Below are 16,770 nucleotides of genomic sequence, written 5' to 3'. Positions count from 1 at the left end.
GGATGGAGTGGGAATTCCCCAGCCATGAAGACATTTTCCACAGCAAGATAGCCTTGGATAAAGTAAGCAAAATTTTCGTACCGTTTCATTCATTCAGAAGTGCTAAAGACAGTGGGTCAACAGTGGATCAACTCCTTGAATACCTCTTTCTGTCACCAGATGCATAATTTGGGGGTTCCAGAATGGGAGCAGGTATCAGAAACTCTGGATTACCCATTCTTAAGCATGTTCAGCCATGAAAGCAAGCTAACCTGTGACTTGGCTTTCCTTTGCACAGAGCAGGAATATTTGCTAAGTGGATTAGCATATACCTTTTCCAGAATCCACCACAAGGTTGTACTTCCTTCCTTCTTTCCTGTAATTTGTTTTATTTAGCCTTTTCTCTTTTAACCACCAGTAGCCTGGCAAACAGGTAATGACACACAGGACTGTAAAACTGGCCACTGACGGGAAGGCCACACTTAATCTTTGACATAGTGTGGCTCACACACAGAAGACGAAGCTACCACAGTTTTGTGTCTAACCACTTCACAGCTGAGCTGCACTATATGTCTTCCTACTTCAAGGGAACTGTGAAGACAAACATTTGCACCCTCTGAGATCACATAGCAAGGCTCAGGTGACAACTGGTCACAAGAAACAGTAGTTTTGTCACCTGCAGACACCCACACATTCTTATGTGATCCACTTCAACCAACAAGGAACCTGTCCCTAGCACCCAACCAAGCATGACCTAGAACACAAAACTCGTTTCAAAGCTGTAATGTTAGAAGAGCTACTTACACAGTCACTTCACTGTCTCTGCAATTCATTCTGGTTTGTTTTAAAAAAACAGTAAATACAACCAAACAAAAAAGCAATTGCGTGTTCTCTCTGAAGTATACTGGTATTGCTGGGACAACATGCATCGTAGCCGGATGCTTTTCTCCACCAGAGTGGCCTACGCAGGCAATTGCGCATTCACTGACTGTTCCAGCACATCACTCTCTTTGGGGGGTTGCACACATTCAGAGGGGAAAGAAACTGCATTCAACGTCTCCCTTGCACGTCAGAGAAGCCAGCAGCTGCAGAGCTGTGCACGCCAAGTGCGGGACGTGGCTTTTCCTGCACCACAGTGAACATCAGCCTCTTCAACCAAGTCATTACTTTGGTCCTTGGAGAAGTTTTTCACACATATATCCAAGTCCTTGGCCCACAGGTATGGCTGCTGACATAGCCAAGGACAGATCAACACGTCTGATAGCAGGACTAAATGGGACCTCATAAGATCTGCTGATCCCTTGCATCACCCCAAATAAACATCAGGATGTGCTGGAAGGAGTACAATTTAGTGAACAAGACTACATAATTCTGAGTCCTTGTCCTAGTTTCACCACTCATTTGCTGTACTTCTCTCTGGTACAGATACAATCTCTGCCTTAATATTCAAGTGTCATCTCCATTATCTTCTAGCCTACCTGTACAGTCTGGGGATGGGATTTGTGAAGCACCAGATCATATTAAGCACTGGCACCTGCTCAGAAACGCTGGCCAACAAGGGACTGGGGAAAGACTCGAGATCTTTTTAATCTCACTTCCATAGCGATCAGGAGCATTAAAGCAAAATAATGGTGGGTCAGGGGCTTTGAACCTTCTTTTTTTAATCTTACCTTAATTTTACAGGAATACTATTTTAGAGGTAGCTGGTAACATTGCTCTCAAGCAGCTTGAGTATCTGCCAGAATTTGGTTGCAGCAACTTCAAAGAGATATAGGTACACTCGTGTCTCTATTTCTTCCCTTTTGTGCCACTCCAGACAGAAACCTGTCTTGAACATGAGCTAGAAATTAATCACCTACAGAGAAATCACAGAGTAGCAAAGCATGGTAGACCTACCCAGGGGCTTTTGATACTCACTTAGCCTAGAGCATATTTGGGACTGCAAATAAACTCCTCTCAGCTTGGGTCTTCAATGCCAGTACAGAAGCTGGTGACTCCAACCTCTCCTGAGGACCGTAACAGGGAAGGCAGAGAGGCTGATGGTTAATATATGTCTTGCTGTTACACCTAACACATGGAATAAGGCCTCATTTACCCAGAACTATCACATACCTGACTGTTTGGCTGCTCAAGGCTGACCAACCAGTTAGGAAGATATATGGCAGCACTAGATGAATTCTTTTCATTTTATCTTCACCACGGTGAAGAAGATGGAGTTACCTATATTGGAGATGACTACAAAGGAAAGTGAAGAAAAAATAGCAAATTCTATATTACATCATAGGAACAAAACCCCAGCCTCAATATGGATGAGCTCCACACTGAGCTGGGAGTCTGAAAAACAGCTCAGCTCCTTTAAAAAATATATATTTTAAAAAGGGCCAGAGGGGATGCTGTGTACAGCAGAGGAAACCCTTGTGTCTAGACAAATTCAGTCATCCTACTTTAAAAGTGCAGGCCAACTCCTGGTTTAACCTGGAGTGTCACATGTCACTACAAAACTCTGGAAGTGTTGGCTTTGCAGATATGCCAAACATATAAACTGTTTTCAGTGAAGTCAGTATTTTTCCACATCTGCTATTGTAACACTGCTGGCAGGCTGGGAGTAGCAAATCCTCCCTTATCTCCCTCCTCTCTGAGAGCACCTCTCTGTTTAAGCACCGGCTAACTTGGATCATCATGCACAATCCCCCTTGGAAACTGGACAAAGAGGGGGGTGGGAGAGCCACTGGGGTTGTAAGCAACAAACCACAGAAGGAGATGGACTGTCGTGCAGAAGGGAAGTAGCAGGGGGAAAGAGGTGACTAATGAATAGAAGGGGGTGCGTAAAATCCTACTTGGATTGCCTCTATGGGGAACAGCTGTTTCCTTATAAACATCTTGCTAGCTGTCCAAACAAGAAGTTCAGACACAGAACAATAACGGAGAGCACCCGGGTAGAAGCATTCAAGGCATGGGCTCATTCACTACCCTGCCAATTGCTCCAAGTGGCAGAATTCAAAAGCCAGGGAAACATTAGCCATACGTTTAACCCTGCATGTGCTGGTGTTACAGCCAATGACCTGCAGAAACACATTCTTCTTGATCTGTGGTGAAGTCCTTCCTAGCCCTCCTTTTCCTCTGCCATTTCTGACACAACAGCAGAGCACATTACTTGACAAAGGAATAGAGGAAATATTCTCATGAGGGAAAGGAGAAACAGCCGCAGAGCCAAGAAATGAAAAACCTGAACATGGCAGCCCTGAAGGCCTAGAAAAGTTCTACCACTGCCCTGGCATCAGCAACTTGGAAGTAGAGGGAGTTGCACCAGAAAAAGTAAAAAGAGTCCTTTTATTAATCCTGAGCACAAAACAGCCTACACTAGCAGAAGCATTTCTATGCCAATACAACTGTGTCCACACAGGACTCTGGCCAGCACTGCAAGGTAGCTGCAGACAGGGAAAGGAATAGTAGCGCAAGCGTGCCAGTGAACATTCCTGGGGCAGGCTGGCCACGGAAGGGAACTACATGCACTGCACAACAGCAAGCAGAGATTGTGCACTGTGTTTGTCTGTTCCTTGATGCTTCTGGGGATCAAATGCACACGTGCTCGGTCACAAGCCTATCCTATAAACCCTGTCTCCAAAATGCCACACAACCGTTAAAGGAGTGCAATGAGATCACACGCACATCTCCAGGAAAGGAGGGGTCGCTTTGCAAGGAAGGCAATGCACAGGATATTAGGACACAATAACTGGCAATAAGGGGACCCTATGTCCTGAGCCTATAGTTCAGTTATCTACACCTTCATGTCCACCTCTGACTGACCTATCTTGACTTTTATACATTGTATTCAATGCAAACTACACTTAACCTGGGAAATTAAATGCCTCCTACTCAAAACAAACCGTAGAAACAAGAAGGTGGTAAGCACAATGACACTCATAGTCAGAAACAACAACAAGCAATTCCACATTTTAGAAACAGTCCACAAGTTCACAGGAAAGACCTGATGCAGTAAGATTTATTTTACCTTTTTATTTCTTTAGGGCCATTTTGTTGTAGTCGTGCACAAAAAGCCAGGAAAAAAGACACGCTAGCAAGGGCTGCTCAAGAATAAACATTCAGTCATTACAAGGGAAGAGTACAAGTTCTGCTGATCAAAATCCCTCTGAGCCTAAAGAAAGGCAGCTGGCTTGTTGCATCAAAGTCCAAACCAATCAGGGACTCCACCTCGTCTGGGGTCACCTTTCTGCCTCTGCTTCTCTCTCTCCATATATTTATTCTTGAAGTCATCAAAAGAGCGAGTTTCTGTGTCTTGTTCTTTCTCTGGAAATAGGTTGGGAAACTGAAAGGTTTGTCCTTGGCCCTGAAGAGAAAACAAATGGTCAGAGAGACATTCCAGCCTTTCTGCAGTAGCTATGATGCATACACTTACAATGAAAGACCACAGTGAAGTTTCAGCTAGTGCAAAATGGTACCTCTTAACTTCCCAAGATCTCTTTCCACCCCTCTCCCCAAGATAGATATATAACCTCCCACACCCCCTCAAAAGCTAACATTCAGCCTCTCATCTTTTGTGTGCTAATTAAGGCACTGACATCTTTGTTTTACAGATGAATGGTCAGGAGATGGACAACCTCTTCAAAGACTTTGAACCAGCTCAGAGATATGAGTCGCATGCTAAAAGCAAGATGAGCAAAATAAGTGATTTTGCTGAAGTAACACCACTAGGGAAATATATGGTGAAGCAGGCATTCATTATGTTAACACTCAAGATATGAGTAGTGGTTATAGCTGTTTAGATCTCAGGTAAGGGTAAGAGAAGAACAGTCCTAGCAGCTGTTATTGTAGGGTGTAATGTAGGAATACGGAATAACAGATATTAGTGGTCTCTTATCAACAGGAATAAAGACTGTAGTGTAAAACAATTACAGTGGGAACAATCTGTCTCATACATTACTAATGAGATTAAAGTGATTACATTTGCATCAGTCATTCTGCCTAACAGACAAGTCATTTTAGTGAAACATCATCATCAGATCTATGTCTCCCACTTGGAAAATAAACATTTGCTTGGTCTCTGGTTTTTATCTAACAGCAGGAAACCATTATTCTGTGGAAATGTTGTATCCCATTAACATTACCTACTTATTTACGTGTGGTGTTTGCACTAAGCACAACTTCATTAAACCCAACAATATTAGCCCTTCCATTCTGTATGGGACTTTGCATAATAAAACTCTTAACTGATAGCTCATAACTCTAAAATTACTCTCCAAAATACTTACAAACATTACCATACATTAACTTCTTTGGCAGAATGCCACATACAGAAATCTCAACAAAAGCATTTAATTGCTTCAGGTGAAAACAGTTGGGTTGCTTTGGTTTTTTTTTCAGATCAGCCATTCTTTACATTTGTGCAATAAATATAATCAAACAAGAGGCCCAGTTATGAAATGGTTCCACAAAGGACATGAAAGCAACCTTCCACAACACAGCTACCTATACTACATTTTGGGATCAGAAATGTGACATAATTAAATCAAAAAAAACCCCGTCACCATGTCCTGGACCCAGGTGAATGTGTGCTATGTTTCATTTAGCCATATACACTCAACCTGGTAATTTACAGGTGTGAAAGAATTTAAACCTCAAGCATACACTTTGGAAAGAAAAAGCATGACTTATCCCAGTTGAGCTTATCCAGACTAGAATCTAGGAAATATCAACTCATACCCAGCAATGCTCCAGTTGTTTTTGTAGTACATACTTCTTGGGGGTTTCCTAAAAGCCTGACCATACTACAAAAACAACAAGGGAGCTGCTGTGTACATTGCTCTTTGCTTGATTCTAGCCTGGATAAGATCAACTGGAACAAATCAAGGTTTACCTTTCCACAGTGTATACTCTGGGTTTTCAACTCTTTTGTACCTTTAAATTACCAACAGGTATGCTTGTAATAGCTGTTCATGACAATTAAAGCATAGCTCCATTTTGAGGCACAGAAACTGGCCTTATCAATGTCCTTGAACAATCCCAAAACGGCAGCCTACTGAAACTCTTCCTGTAGGAGGATCAGCAGCAAGAACCCCTGAGGCCAAGCGCTGCCCAGGATTTTAGCACACAGAACCATTGGAAAAGAATTTGTTCATATTACAAAAAATTACTGTGTTCTAACTGCACTGTGGGTGAGTCACTCAGGCCCCTGGTACCTATAGAACAGATAGGGCTGATTCTAAGGACTCATCTGCCCTGGAGAGGAAGCCATTTTAGTTAAACAAGTCAGAAAACAGTTCAGGCTAACATGGTAGGCATACCACCTACACTGAAAATTTGAGAACTATTTATATTGGTAACAGTGTAGTAAGGGACTGTTCTTGTTATGCAGCACTTCCATTCTGGTATGCTTCCAGGACCAATGCACTTCCCTTATTGGAGAATGAAGGAAAACTGTCCCTAAAGCATACTAACAACATCCATGGTAATTCACTAAGCATTGCAAAACAGTTATTATTTTAAAAGGAGGGGAAAAAAAACCACCAAAAAAGGTATGCACAAAGGCTGTAGCAAAACCAGACAAACCTTTCAGCTGTTTATCAAAGTGCTCACAGTTCCCGTTTCAAGGCTGGTGAAAGTCAAATATTGAGCTGAAAATGTCAATCTGTATCTGGAGTCTTTTAATAAATCAAAATCAGCACAGACAAGTTGGCTCTTTCTAGCTCTTGTTTTGTGAAGAAATTCTGATTTTGGCTGGCAGCCAGACACGATTTGAAACAGCCAAGACATTACACCCTGAGAACTGAAGGTTGATAAATCTTAAGTAACAATACTATGCAGTAATACTGCACTGTAAGACCTTGGAGTGATGAAAGCTGTATGAAAAATAGCTGTTGTGCATGCTCAGTAGCTAGTTTTCAGAAAAAGCCTGTATCTTGGGTATTTCAAAATTTCAAAAATACCAAAAGGCATCAACTTACATAAAGGATTGTGAGTCTGTCCAGGCATATTTACATTCAAGTGCATCTTCCACACAATGCCAGAGCCTACTTAGGTTCAAGCTCCTATGCCACTTTCTCAAAAAAAACCCTACCAAAGGAATGGAGGGATCGTCACTCCTTTATGCAGTGCTGCTTTTTCTTATGCTTTTTATTTGTAAAAGTTTTCCCTTCTATACAGCAACCATTTGACAACCATGTGATAAATGCATCCTCAGAATGAAATCCTAAATGAAATAAAGCAAACAACTAAATTTCTACCAAGTTCATCAGGGTTTTATCTGGTTTACAAACTGCTAGAACATGAAATGTTGGCATATTCAATCAGAAAGCAAAATTTTGGCTTATTCATAAACCTTTCATTTCTTCACTGTTTTACCTTTTGCAAGCCATTTAACCAAGGTCATCCTTTTAATTACTGAATTACTGAAATTCACATAAGCTGAAATAAGCTCTAAAAAGGCTAGGGCTTGGTCCTCCTTTAGAACTTCTGCCAGCATAATTAACTTAGAAACAGAGAAAGGGGTAGAAAATAAGAACACCTTCCTACCTGATGTAACTGTGCTGAAAGAAAATCCTCTAAAAAAGACAGACACCAGCAAAAAAGTAATTTTACTCAGATAATTTAGTCTGTCTTGGAAATGAATACTGCGCTGCCAGCAAAAGAACTTTTTCACCAGTGTGAGGTGATGCACTGATACTGATTTGTTAGGATAAACTCTACCACCACATGCCCTTATACCTAAGTAAGCCCTTACAATGTTAAAAAAAAAGAAGAAAAAACCAAAACAAGTCAGAGAGGCGGTACTGAAACACCTGAAAAATAAAAGCAACATGATGATTTTATGAAGTGCTATTCTCAATTTAGGGTCTTCCCAGAGACCTTCCTTTTTCCTACAAATTCTAAGGTTATGTACAAGATGTGTGGTCCAGTGTTTAGATAACAGAAATGGGAGCCATTAAACTTCTGCTCCTGCACAACTCTAATTCTCGCTTCAGCATTACCCAAATCTTAAATTGATTTATATACAAGGCTTTATAAAGACTCATTTGTTAAATGCTAACATCCTTAGATAAAAAGTGACCTTAGTATCAAACAGGTATTTTTCCCTTGGATTTCAAGCCTTTGCATTAGAAAGGGTGAAAACACACCTTGTTCTCTGAGTCTGTAGAAGGAGTTACCACCTCGAGTGGTACAAATTGCCTCCATTCATTTTAACGAGTGGTTAACTGACCATAATTAGGCCTATGAAGTCAAGTGTTAGCCCTTCCACCACTGAGCCTCATGTCAGAAAATTTCTGGATTATCAGGCACAAACTCACTTATACTTCTCTGACATTTGCATCCCTTGGAAAGTTTAGGAATGGAAGGTCAGCACAGATATTATTGTGTAGGAATGACGCAGCAAACACTGATCATGTAAACAACTGTGAGATCTTCTGATTATTTAGATAATTGAAGCACTTACTACTGTCCTTCAGAATTAGGAGAAAAGTGATGTTTATAGTAACTAAAAAAAAGTTGGACTCCCAACAGCACGGGATTCAGTCCAGCAGTAGCAGCAAATGCAGCTAAGTTTAATAATCCACTGCATTTGAACGATTCTCCTACTATTGCAGTGGTAATATCTGATGTTAAAACGTAGGGCAAAACAGCACAGAAAGCAACTTCATAAATCCACACAGGAATGACACAGCATACAGAGGACCCAAGTTTCCTCTGAATTCACTACATGTCATAAGAAAATTGCTGTCACATCTGATGTGCAAATGAGTTAATTACTATGAATGTACCGGACACTCTAAATGGGGTTTGAGGAGAAAGCATTTGCAAAAATGTTCCCACCAGTGCCATCATTCATACAGCTAAATAGGTGTTAGTCCTAATGTTGACAAGGTCAGACTCCTTTTTACAGCCATCTCCATCAGATTTCTCAAAACAGGTTTAATTAAAAATAGGTCTGGATTCCAGAGGCTTGTCTACAGTTGTGCTCCCACGGGTGCTAACACCTGTTGAACTAAACCAGTGAGAATATTGGAGGAGGAGGAGGGGATGTTGTTTTTTTTTAATTTCCCTGATGTTGATGCAACTGTAAAGTTTCCCACTGGCTTTTTTTTTTTTAATAACAGTAGAATAATTATAACTGTATTGGAGTAAGGAGAAAGGTTGCTGTATTACATTCATTTTATCTACTCCACAAAGATATATAGCTTTGTTTTTAATTTAAAAAATAGAACAGTGTAAAAAGAGTAGCATTTGATACCCAGGGCCATAAGTCTCTAACTTAAACCCTCCTCACCACATTCCAAAAGGGGAAAAAAGGCAGGCAGGCTCTGGAATGGCAAGATATTGTTGATCCACAGCCTTCTATGATTTGAGGTATTTTTTAGTGTGAAAATATTATGCTTGGACAGATCATGTATTTGTCCAGTTACAGCCTGAGAATAAAGTAAACAGCTCTGAATCTCCAAGAAATAGTATTTGGAAAAGAAAGGACAACAATTCTTACATGTGGAACAGCTGGGGCACTAATCTGACACCTAAGGGTATGTTGACTATGACTTCATATACTTTCCACCTCTGAGACACTTGCAGTAAGTTAATGGACACGTATGTTGTGCTGGGACACATAAGGTGATGTTTTATGAAGCAGGGAAGCATAACTGGTCACGTGAATAGACTCAATTTCATTCAGGTAAACTACACCACAGCTGCTACCAAGTCATGCTGGAAAGAACAATACTTCCACCTAGTGGGCAACAGAAAGATGAACCCAAGACCTTCCAAAAACACATCCTTATTTTTCCAGTCATAAGCAGTTTTAACTTGAAACTGGATTAATGAGAGAAAACACAGCTGGTAAAAATGGTGGGAAAGCCCAGCTACTCTGACTCAGGGCAGATGCAAACTAATTCTCATGAAAATAAGGATTTTACAGTGGTTACCAAAGACTTTTCTAAATTAGGCAGATATTAACAATGGACTGCATGGGGCCTGTTACGGCCTGAATCACACCATGAATGAGAATGAAGGCAAAAGCTTCAGTTTCAGAAATGACACTGGGTTTCTGGCCTCACCCACTGTTTAAAGCTGGTGTGAACACAGAACTGGGAGTTCATTGTCTGAAACACCAGAGCTAGTGATGAAAAGCAAAGAACAAAAGGAAAAAGAGAAAGGAAGGGGGTGTGAGGGGGAAGGACAGACAAACCTAAATGTTAAAGGAATTAACAGACATGAACAACAATAGAAAAAAAGAGAGCAAAGAGACCAGGAATGAGGTGAGGGGAAAACACGCAGACCAAGCTTCACCGACAAGAGTTCAGTAAATGGTCAGGATTCCATCACCTGAGATGAAATACAACATCAAAAGGTGGTCCCCTGATCCTGTTAATGGGACAGACAGAAAACAATGGCATTCTTTAAAAAATTATGGTGGTACTATAGTATAAGACAACGCGGTAAGGGACGCTTGCTGTCTCATGTACCAAGAGTAGTCCTCAGCCACAGTGCAGCAGGGCTCTGTGCATTGCCCAGCAAACAAAATGAGAGTCTGGAGGAATGACCACAGTTACTTCTGTGCAACTGCCTCCAGTACCCAAGCTAGTCTGGATAACTCCCCATGCCACCGCGAAGCTACCCTTAAGGTAATAGCAATTATTCTAGGTTCAGAAGTTTGACGTGAAATAAATGCACAAAGGCAGTGCGTTAAATGAGTGGCTTGCTCCACAGAGCAGCAGCATTTTGCTTCCCACTCCTTCCCCCTGAGTATCTATGGGTTGCAGGCTACCTCCTTCTCAACTCAGCAGACAAACAAAACTAGACTGCATTAAATACAGTGAAATAAAATTGGAGACCTGGCCACAGTTTGCTAAAGATCCATGTCTGCTTCAATCTTGGGAAACGAGCTTCTAAAAGCAAAGAAGTCACTAGCAAGAGGCCACGACAAAGTGCCTGCAATTACCTACTAAGGAACAACACTCAAGAGAAAGCAACTTATAAGATACATCACTCCTGGCATTCAATTCCTCAGCTGTGTTCTTAATGAATTGTTCATACCTGATCTCTCGCAGACAAAAACCTAGAACAGACAATCCAGGAGGGAGAATTTGCCCACCAAAGCAGAGACTCCTCCTTGAAAAAGGAAGGTGTTTTTTAGTCTAGTCATTGTAATGCAAAATCCTCACAGAGATGAGGTTGCCTTTACCTTCAGCACAGTACATCAATGTTAGTCATCTAAATACACTGTTACTTCCTATTAACATTGTACTTTAGACTGTTCTTTTAAAGGCAAGGGCTGTCTAGAAAAACACACTCTCCTCATTTTTCTTTCCACTCCCCTTCCCAGAAGGGTCTTAGAGAAAAACATCTAAGCACATTTAAACTTTGAAAAATTAAAAAAAAGCATCAGATTTCCCATTGTCTGTGCCTCTTTAGTTTGACCCCAAGTCCATACAAAATCTTACGCAGTCTTTAAGATCGCACAGTGTTCCCCCCACACTGAATCCTTGTCCCAGGATGGAGCAACACTGAGGGTGTCTTGCCAACAGTAATTTTGAGCTTATGGTTTTACAACCATAAATAGCATTCCTTTAATGTAATTTTGGTATGTGAAGGGGTTTTCTGTCACTGGTTGCATTTCTTTTTTACATAGGTAAGCCCAAGAGAAGTCTAAACTATAATATGCTCCTGTTATGAAAGAAACTCCTAAGAACATGAAGATCCTTTTCCACTGGGCAACCAACATACGTTTCAGAACCCGGTTTAGCCACAAAGCACGCTTGTTAGACATGACTAAAAGCTCTCCAAGGAATATGCCTTAGTCTTCTCTGAAATCCAAAGCTTTAATAAGAAGTTCCCTACTCTTACAATATATTCTTTCACTTACTGGACATTTCAGCAATCAACCACACAAGTCATGAACCTTCCAGCACACACAGAGTACAGGGTCAGCATGAAACTCACTGGCAAAGCAGCACCATATGACATCAGACCATAACTTACATACAGACCTCAAACAAATACAGGACTTGAAAACTAACCGTTTGTTTGAATTTCATTTTTGACTGAGTCATTTAAATCTCTCTACATTCTGGAATGTATTAAAGAAAATATCATTATTAGAGTATTGGCAGAAATACTCAGCCAACTGGACAATTCACTGAACATTACTTCTAGCTTGGCTGGTTAACAGTCCCCTCCTCTTTCCCCACAAGCATCCATGTTAACTCACCAGCTGTACATAGGCGACCTTGTAATCTGGCTTCTTCACTCTACGATTCTTGTGATCCCTCTTGTTGTTTGCACCTGCAAAAATGAAGAGTCCCACTTTTTACTTCCCAGGACTTCAAGTTTCCCAAATCAAGGCCAACCTGAAGAGGGGAGTTCACTAGTTCTGATTTATTGTTAAGAAGAATACTCTTTCTCCAGTACCAGCACAGCACGACAATTACTAAAATGTACTGAAATCGGTAGACACTACTCTCCTCGTTTACAAGTAGGGAACAGAGGCATCACCAGCCTCAGGCTGCTGACAGCCTTTGTGCTTTCACTTCACACATAAAAGTTTGCAAAGAAGCAAGGAGATAAGTCTCCTGAGTAGGGGGCCAGGAGTGATAAACTGTCCTCCCAACATCAACAGCTTCAGGAAGACAAGGAGGAAATGACCATTAAACAGCTTCAACTTTTCAATTTTTACTACCCAGATAATGAGCTGGATCTACTGTTTATACAAGAGGAAATTACACTCCACATCCAAAAAACCCAAAGCACCTCAACCTTCTGCAAGTATGCTGGTCACAGCTGAGTGGGAAGTTCAATTGATTCCCTACATGTTAGGCAGACATTAAAGCTTTAAAATTATTAGACATTCTAACCACCTTTTACCCCAGAATATATACATTCTACTATCACTTCCATTACCTGCGGGGGACAAAATGGTTCTAAGGACAAACATGAATGTTTTTCACTGAATGTTTTTCAGTGCTGCTTGGAACTGCATGTGTTTGGTATTTAAGACTTTATTTAATTCTGGTTTTCACATAAGCATATGACAGATGATCTTTCCTTCTTCTTCTATGTTCTGAGTTTTACAACCTTATTTTGAAGATTTTTCTGTCATTCTCCATTTTTCATTATTGTAGCTCTTTTTTCCTATCCCTTTTTTAAAATCAACCCTATTCTTACCATTGTAAACACATCAATCAATTCCTTTGCTAGAGTCACTGCATGATAAAATAAAAACCCAGCCATCAAAGATGTCCTAACCAAGTCACTCTCCATTTGATTAATGCACTGCCTGGTGATCAAAAAAAGTAAATAACATGAAAATTATATTGCTGGCTTTGCACTGCATCGAAACTGCAGTCAGAGCAGCTCTAGGGAAGGAAGCATTCAAATGTAAAGGTGACGTTATATAAACTTAGCTTATTTCAGTTAGAGATAGGTCTTTCTGCTCCAAGTCAGAGTTCAGCATAACTTAAACTAGGAACATTTTTTCTTTTTCTATTGGGTTGGTTCTATGGAGGGGTTTTTTGTGGTCTTGGGTTTGGGTTTTTTTTTTTGTAGGAGTGGCACAGGGGAGAAACACCATCAGTGGAAGCATACAAGTCTGTAGCAGAAATGTGGTAACAACAGGTGATGAAAAATTGAAAGTCTGTCAAGATGTTTTACTGCTATTACCTACTGGTCTAATAGAATACTCTTCTTTGCTCTACAAACTTTGCCTTTTGTTAGACCACATCACCTCCTCTGTGTGCATGCCAGGTAATGTCAACTCACGTATTTTTTTTTAAAAAAGGCTATGGCTGAAATTAAGTTTAATTACTAATTTTATTAAAACACATGAAGCAGTTCCTTCTGAAGTGAGACACCCATAGGTCTTCAAAGAGAAACAGTACCAACTACAAAAGCATAAAGCACAAGCTAGATAACTGTCAAGATGACAAGGCTTTTTAAATTCAGATTTTTCTTCTTAAAACTAAACTTATGTCATAATCTAACCAAAGCATTCAAATATGAAGTGGTGCATATTCATTTGAAGGGACAAATAAACAACTGAGCTGATAGATGTCACCAGCTAAGCACCTGGAACCAAAGTTTCTTGAAATCTAATGGGCCTTCTGATAGGAAAAGTCTATTCTGGCTGTGCAGGGATGGTATGTTCACCCCTTTGGATTACTCAACTGCACTTACCATACTGTATCCTGGTCCTCACAGCAGCTACCGGCACATTGTATATTTTTTCAAGGTAATTTTTGATATCCACTTTTGTCATTCTAGGCAATGCAAAAACATTTTGGGTAAAGAAAGAAGGAAAAGTATAAACATTTAAATAAAATAAAACAGAGCCAGAGTATTTATAGACTGGTTGATACTCTGGAGTAAGTACGTTTTCTCCTTTTAACCAAGGTATGCACAAAAGCATAAACTCACCATAGATCATGCACTGCTACAGCAATTCATTATCCATAAACTGTAATAATGACAAATATTCTATCTTCTGTAGCCTCAACAGTCAAAACACAAGATATATTGTGTATTCAGCAAGAGTGGGTAGGCTTTCTCACTGCCCGAGCCGAGAACCCTTTCCAATCTTCTGAAGAGCAGTTTCTAATCTTTTCAGGACCTGCCACAGGCTTGTGAGCTTTAGCATGTGCAACCAGACTGGTCATGTTGAAAGAGCCCTGACAAATACCCGGACATCACCTTGCTCCCTCTGGATCGTTTTCATAAGCACTTCCTTCTTCCGAAGGCCATCCCTGGGAAAGCTGAGCCTCACTAACGCTCAGAAAGAGGAGTCAAGCAAAGCTCGTACTTAAATTGGTGCCCTTGCAGCCCTCTAAAAGGTCTCCCCGATGCAGAAGCCCCAGCCCCCAGCCCAAAGGGTGCTATCTGGCACTTCGCCTTCCCAGCCCCCAGCTAACAAGGCAAACTGCAGCCCAGAAGAAGGCGACAAGAGGCAGCGTGCCGGGACCTGTGGCACTGGGTGTGTGCTCTAGAAGCGGCGGGGGTCCCTCTGCGCCTCCGCGGCGGCGCTGGGCCCTTTCCGCGGCAGGCCTAGACCCGCGACGGCTCTCGCTGCGGGGTGGTAAGCAATGCCGTGCCCCCGTCCCCCCGCCGTCCCCGCACTCACTGCATGGAGACGCGGAACTGGACGGTGTCCTCGGGCTGCGGCACGCCGGGCCGCACCGCCAGCATGAAGAAGTTAGGCCGGAAGATCCGCAGCTGCGGGCCGCCCAGCTGGAACAGCGGGTACCTGCGGGGAGACGCCGCCGATGACTGACCGACCGAGTGACTGACCGACCGACTGACTGACTGACTGACCGACCGACCGACCGACCGACTGAGTGAGTGACCAACCGACCCCCACACACCGCCGCCCACGAGCCCGCCCGACCTCCCCTCCCCGCCGCAGCCTGGCCCGGCCCGGCCCGGCCCGCTCACACGGCCTTCTTGGCACCCGTCGCCATGACCGAGGCCCGGCCCGGAAGCAACGCGGCGCGAGAGCGGCTCCCGGCGGGGCAGCGACGGCAGCTCTCGCCCCCTGCTGGAGCGGAGGAGCGCCACGGCGCAGGGCGGGGGCTGTGAGGGAGGCGGGCGGGCTCTGACCCCCTCACCCTGGCGGCCCCCTCCCCTCACAGCTGCCCCCACAACCCGCCCGGGGCTCGGCCGGCCCCTGGGCCCACTCGGGGGACACACACACAGCCTTAGGTCGGGGAAGGGTTCCCCAGAGGATCCACGGGGCTTGGGGAGGCAGGGGGAAGTGCCTGCAAAACGGCACCTGCTTTGCAGCCCTCAACACGGTCTTTCGCTCATGGTTAGAGGAGGGAGTCAACTCTTCTCCTCTACGTCGCTCTGGTGAGACCCCAGGAGGGGTGCTGCGTCCAGCTCGGGGGTCCCCAGCACAGGACAGACATGGGCCTGTTAGAGCGGGTCCAGAGGAGGCCCTCAGAAATGGTGGGAGGGGTGGGACACCTGCCCTGTGAGGAAAGGCAGAGGGAGCTGGGGTTGTTCAGCCTGAAGAAGAGAAGGCTCCGGGGAGACCTTATTGTGGCCTTTCAATATACGGAGGGGGCTTATAAGAAAGACAGAGAGAGACTTTTTACCAAGGCCTGCAATGACAGGACAAGGGGCAACAGTTTTAAACTGAAAGAGGGTAGGTTTAGATTGGATATAAGGGAGAAACTTTTTACCATGAGGGTGGTGGGACACTGGACCGGGTTGCCCAGAGAAGCTGTGGATGCCCCATCACACTGGAAGTGTTCAAGGTCTGGTTGGAGAGGGCTTTGAGCAACCGTATCTAGTGATAGATGTCCCTGCCCACAGCACGGGGGTTGGACTAGATGATCTTTGAAGGTCCCTTCCCACCTAAATGACTCTCTCAAATCTATGACGCCACAGCACGTGCTAACAGAGAGCCAGAGTGTGAACGTAGGCACCAGAAACAGCCAGAAGTTTGGAAACACAGGAGAGAACCACCACCCCTGGTGGACTTCCCTCCAACAGGGCGTTTCAAGGGTTGGCAGAGACAAAAGGCCCTACAGAATAGCTCACATCCCAAATTTAATAACAGCCACTTGTGTTTTGACATCTACACTGAATTAACCACGTAATTCACACTTTAGTATTGGGCTTTAGTATTATATCTAGGTTAACTGCCTCAATAAACATCGTAATGTAGTATTTGAATGAATCATTCTCTATATTGCACTGTGACTTGTCTGCATTTAAGAAATGCTGTGTGCTGAAAACTACCACTTCTATGGATTTGTTCCTTTGTTCCTGGTACTACGATTCCCTTCATCACTCAAA

General features: G+C 42.9%; 1 protein-coding gene across 2 annotated transcripts; it reads right to left on the bottom strand.

Moving 5' to 3' along the window:
• Positions 1-3,981: 3,981 nt before the first annotated feature.
• Positions 3,982-15,497, bottom strand: MRPL23 (mitochondrial ribosomal protein L23). 2 transcript variants are annotated; one of them, XM_049820793.1, is made up of 6 exons: positions 15,403-15,497; positions 15,092-15,214; positions 14,152-14,234; positions 12,191-12,264; positions 11,017-11,091; positions 3,982-4,327 (listed from the first exon to the last, which is right to left on the bottom strand). In XM_049820793.1, the coding sequence occupies exons 1-6, from the start codon at positions 15,426-15,428 to the stop codon at positions 4,163-4,165; spliced, it is 546 nt and encodes a 181-aa protein (XP_049676750.1). In that variant the 5' UTR covers positions 15,429-15,497; the 3' UTR covers positions 3,982-4,162. The 2 variants fall into 2 exon arrangements, with proteins under 2 accessions (XP_049676750.1, XP_049676751.1); XM_049820794.1 differs by lacking the exon at positions 11,017-11,091 and having other exon boundaries at positions 15,403-15,437.
• Between the last annotated feature and the right edge of the window lie 1,273 nt (positions 15,498-16,770).

Source organism: Accipiter gentilis, chromosome 17 (assembly GCF_929443795.1).
Source record: "Accipiter gentilis chromosome 17, bAccGen1.1, whole genome shotgun sequence".
In the NCBI taxonomy this organism is placed as follows: Eukaryota; Metazoa; Chordata; class Aves; order Accipitriformes; family Accipitridae; genus Astur; species Astur gentilis.
This window is presented reverse-complemented; position numbering and strand designations above follow the sequence as displayed.

What these genes read in the sequence shown, in the direction of transcription:
- MRPL23 (XM_049820793.1), bottom strand. Translation starts at nt 15,428, where the DNA reads ATGGCGACGGGTGCCAAGAAGGCCGT. An exon ending in ACGGGTGCCAAGAAGGCCGT is followed by an intron (nt 15,215 to 15,402) that starts GTGAGCGGGCCG and finishes GTCTCCCCGCAG; the next exon opens with GTACCCGCTGTTCCAGCTGG. An exon ending in CAGTTCCGCGTCTCCATGCA is followed by an intron (nt 14,235 to 15,091) that starts GTGAGTGCGGGG and finishes TGCATTGCCTAG; the next exon opens with AATGACAAAAGTGGATATCA.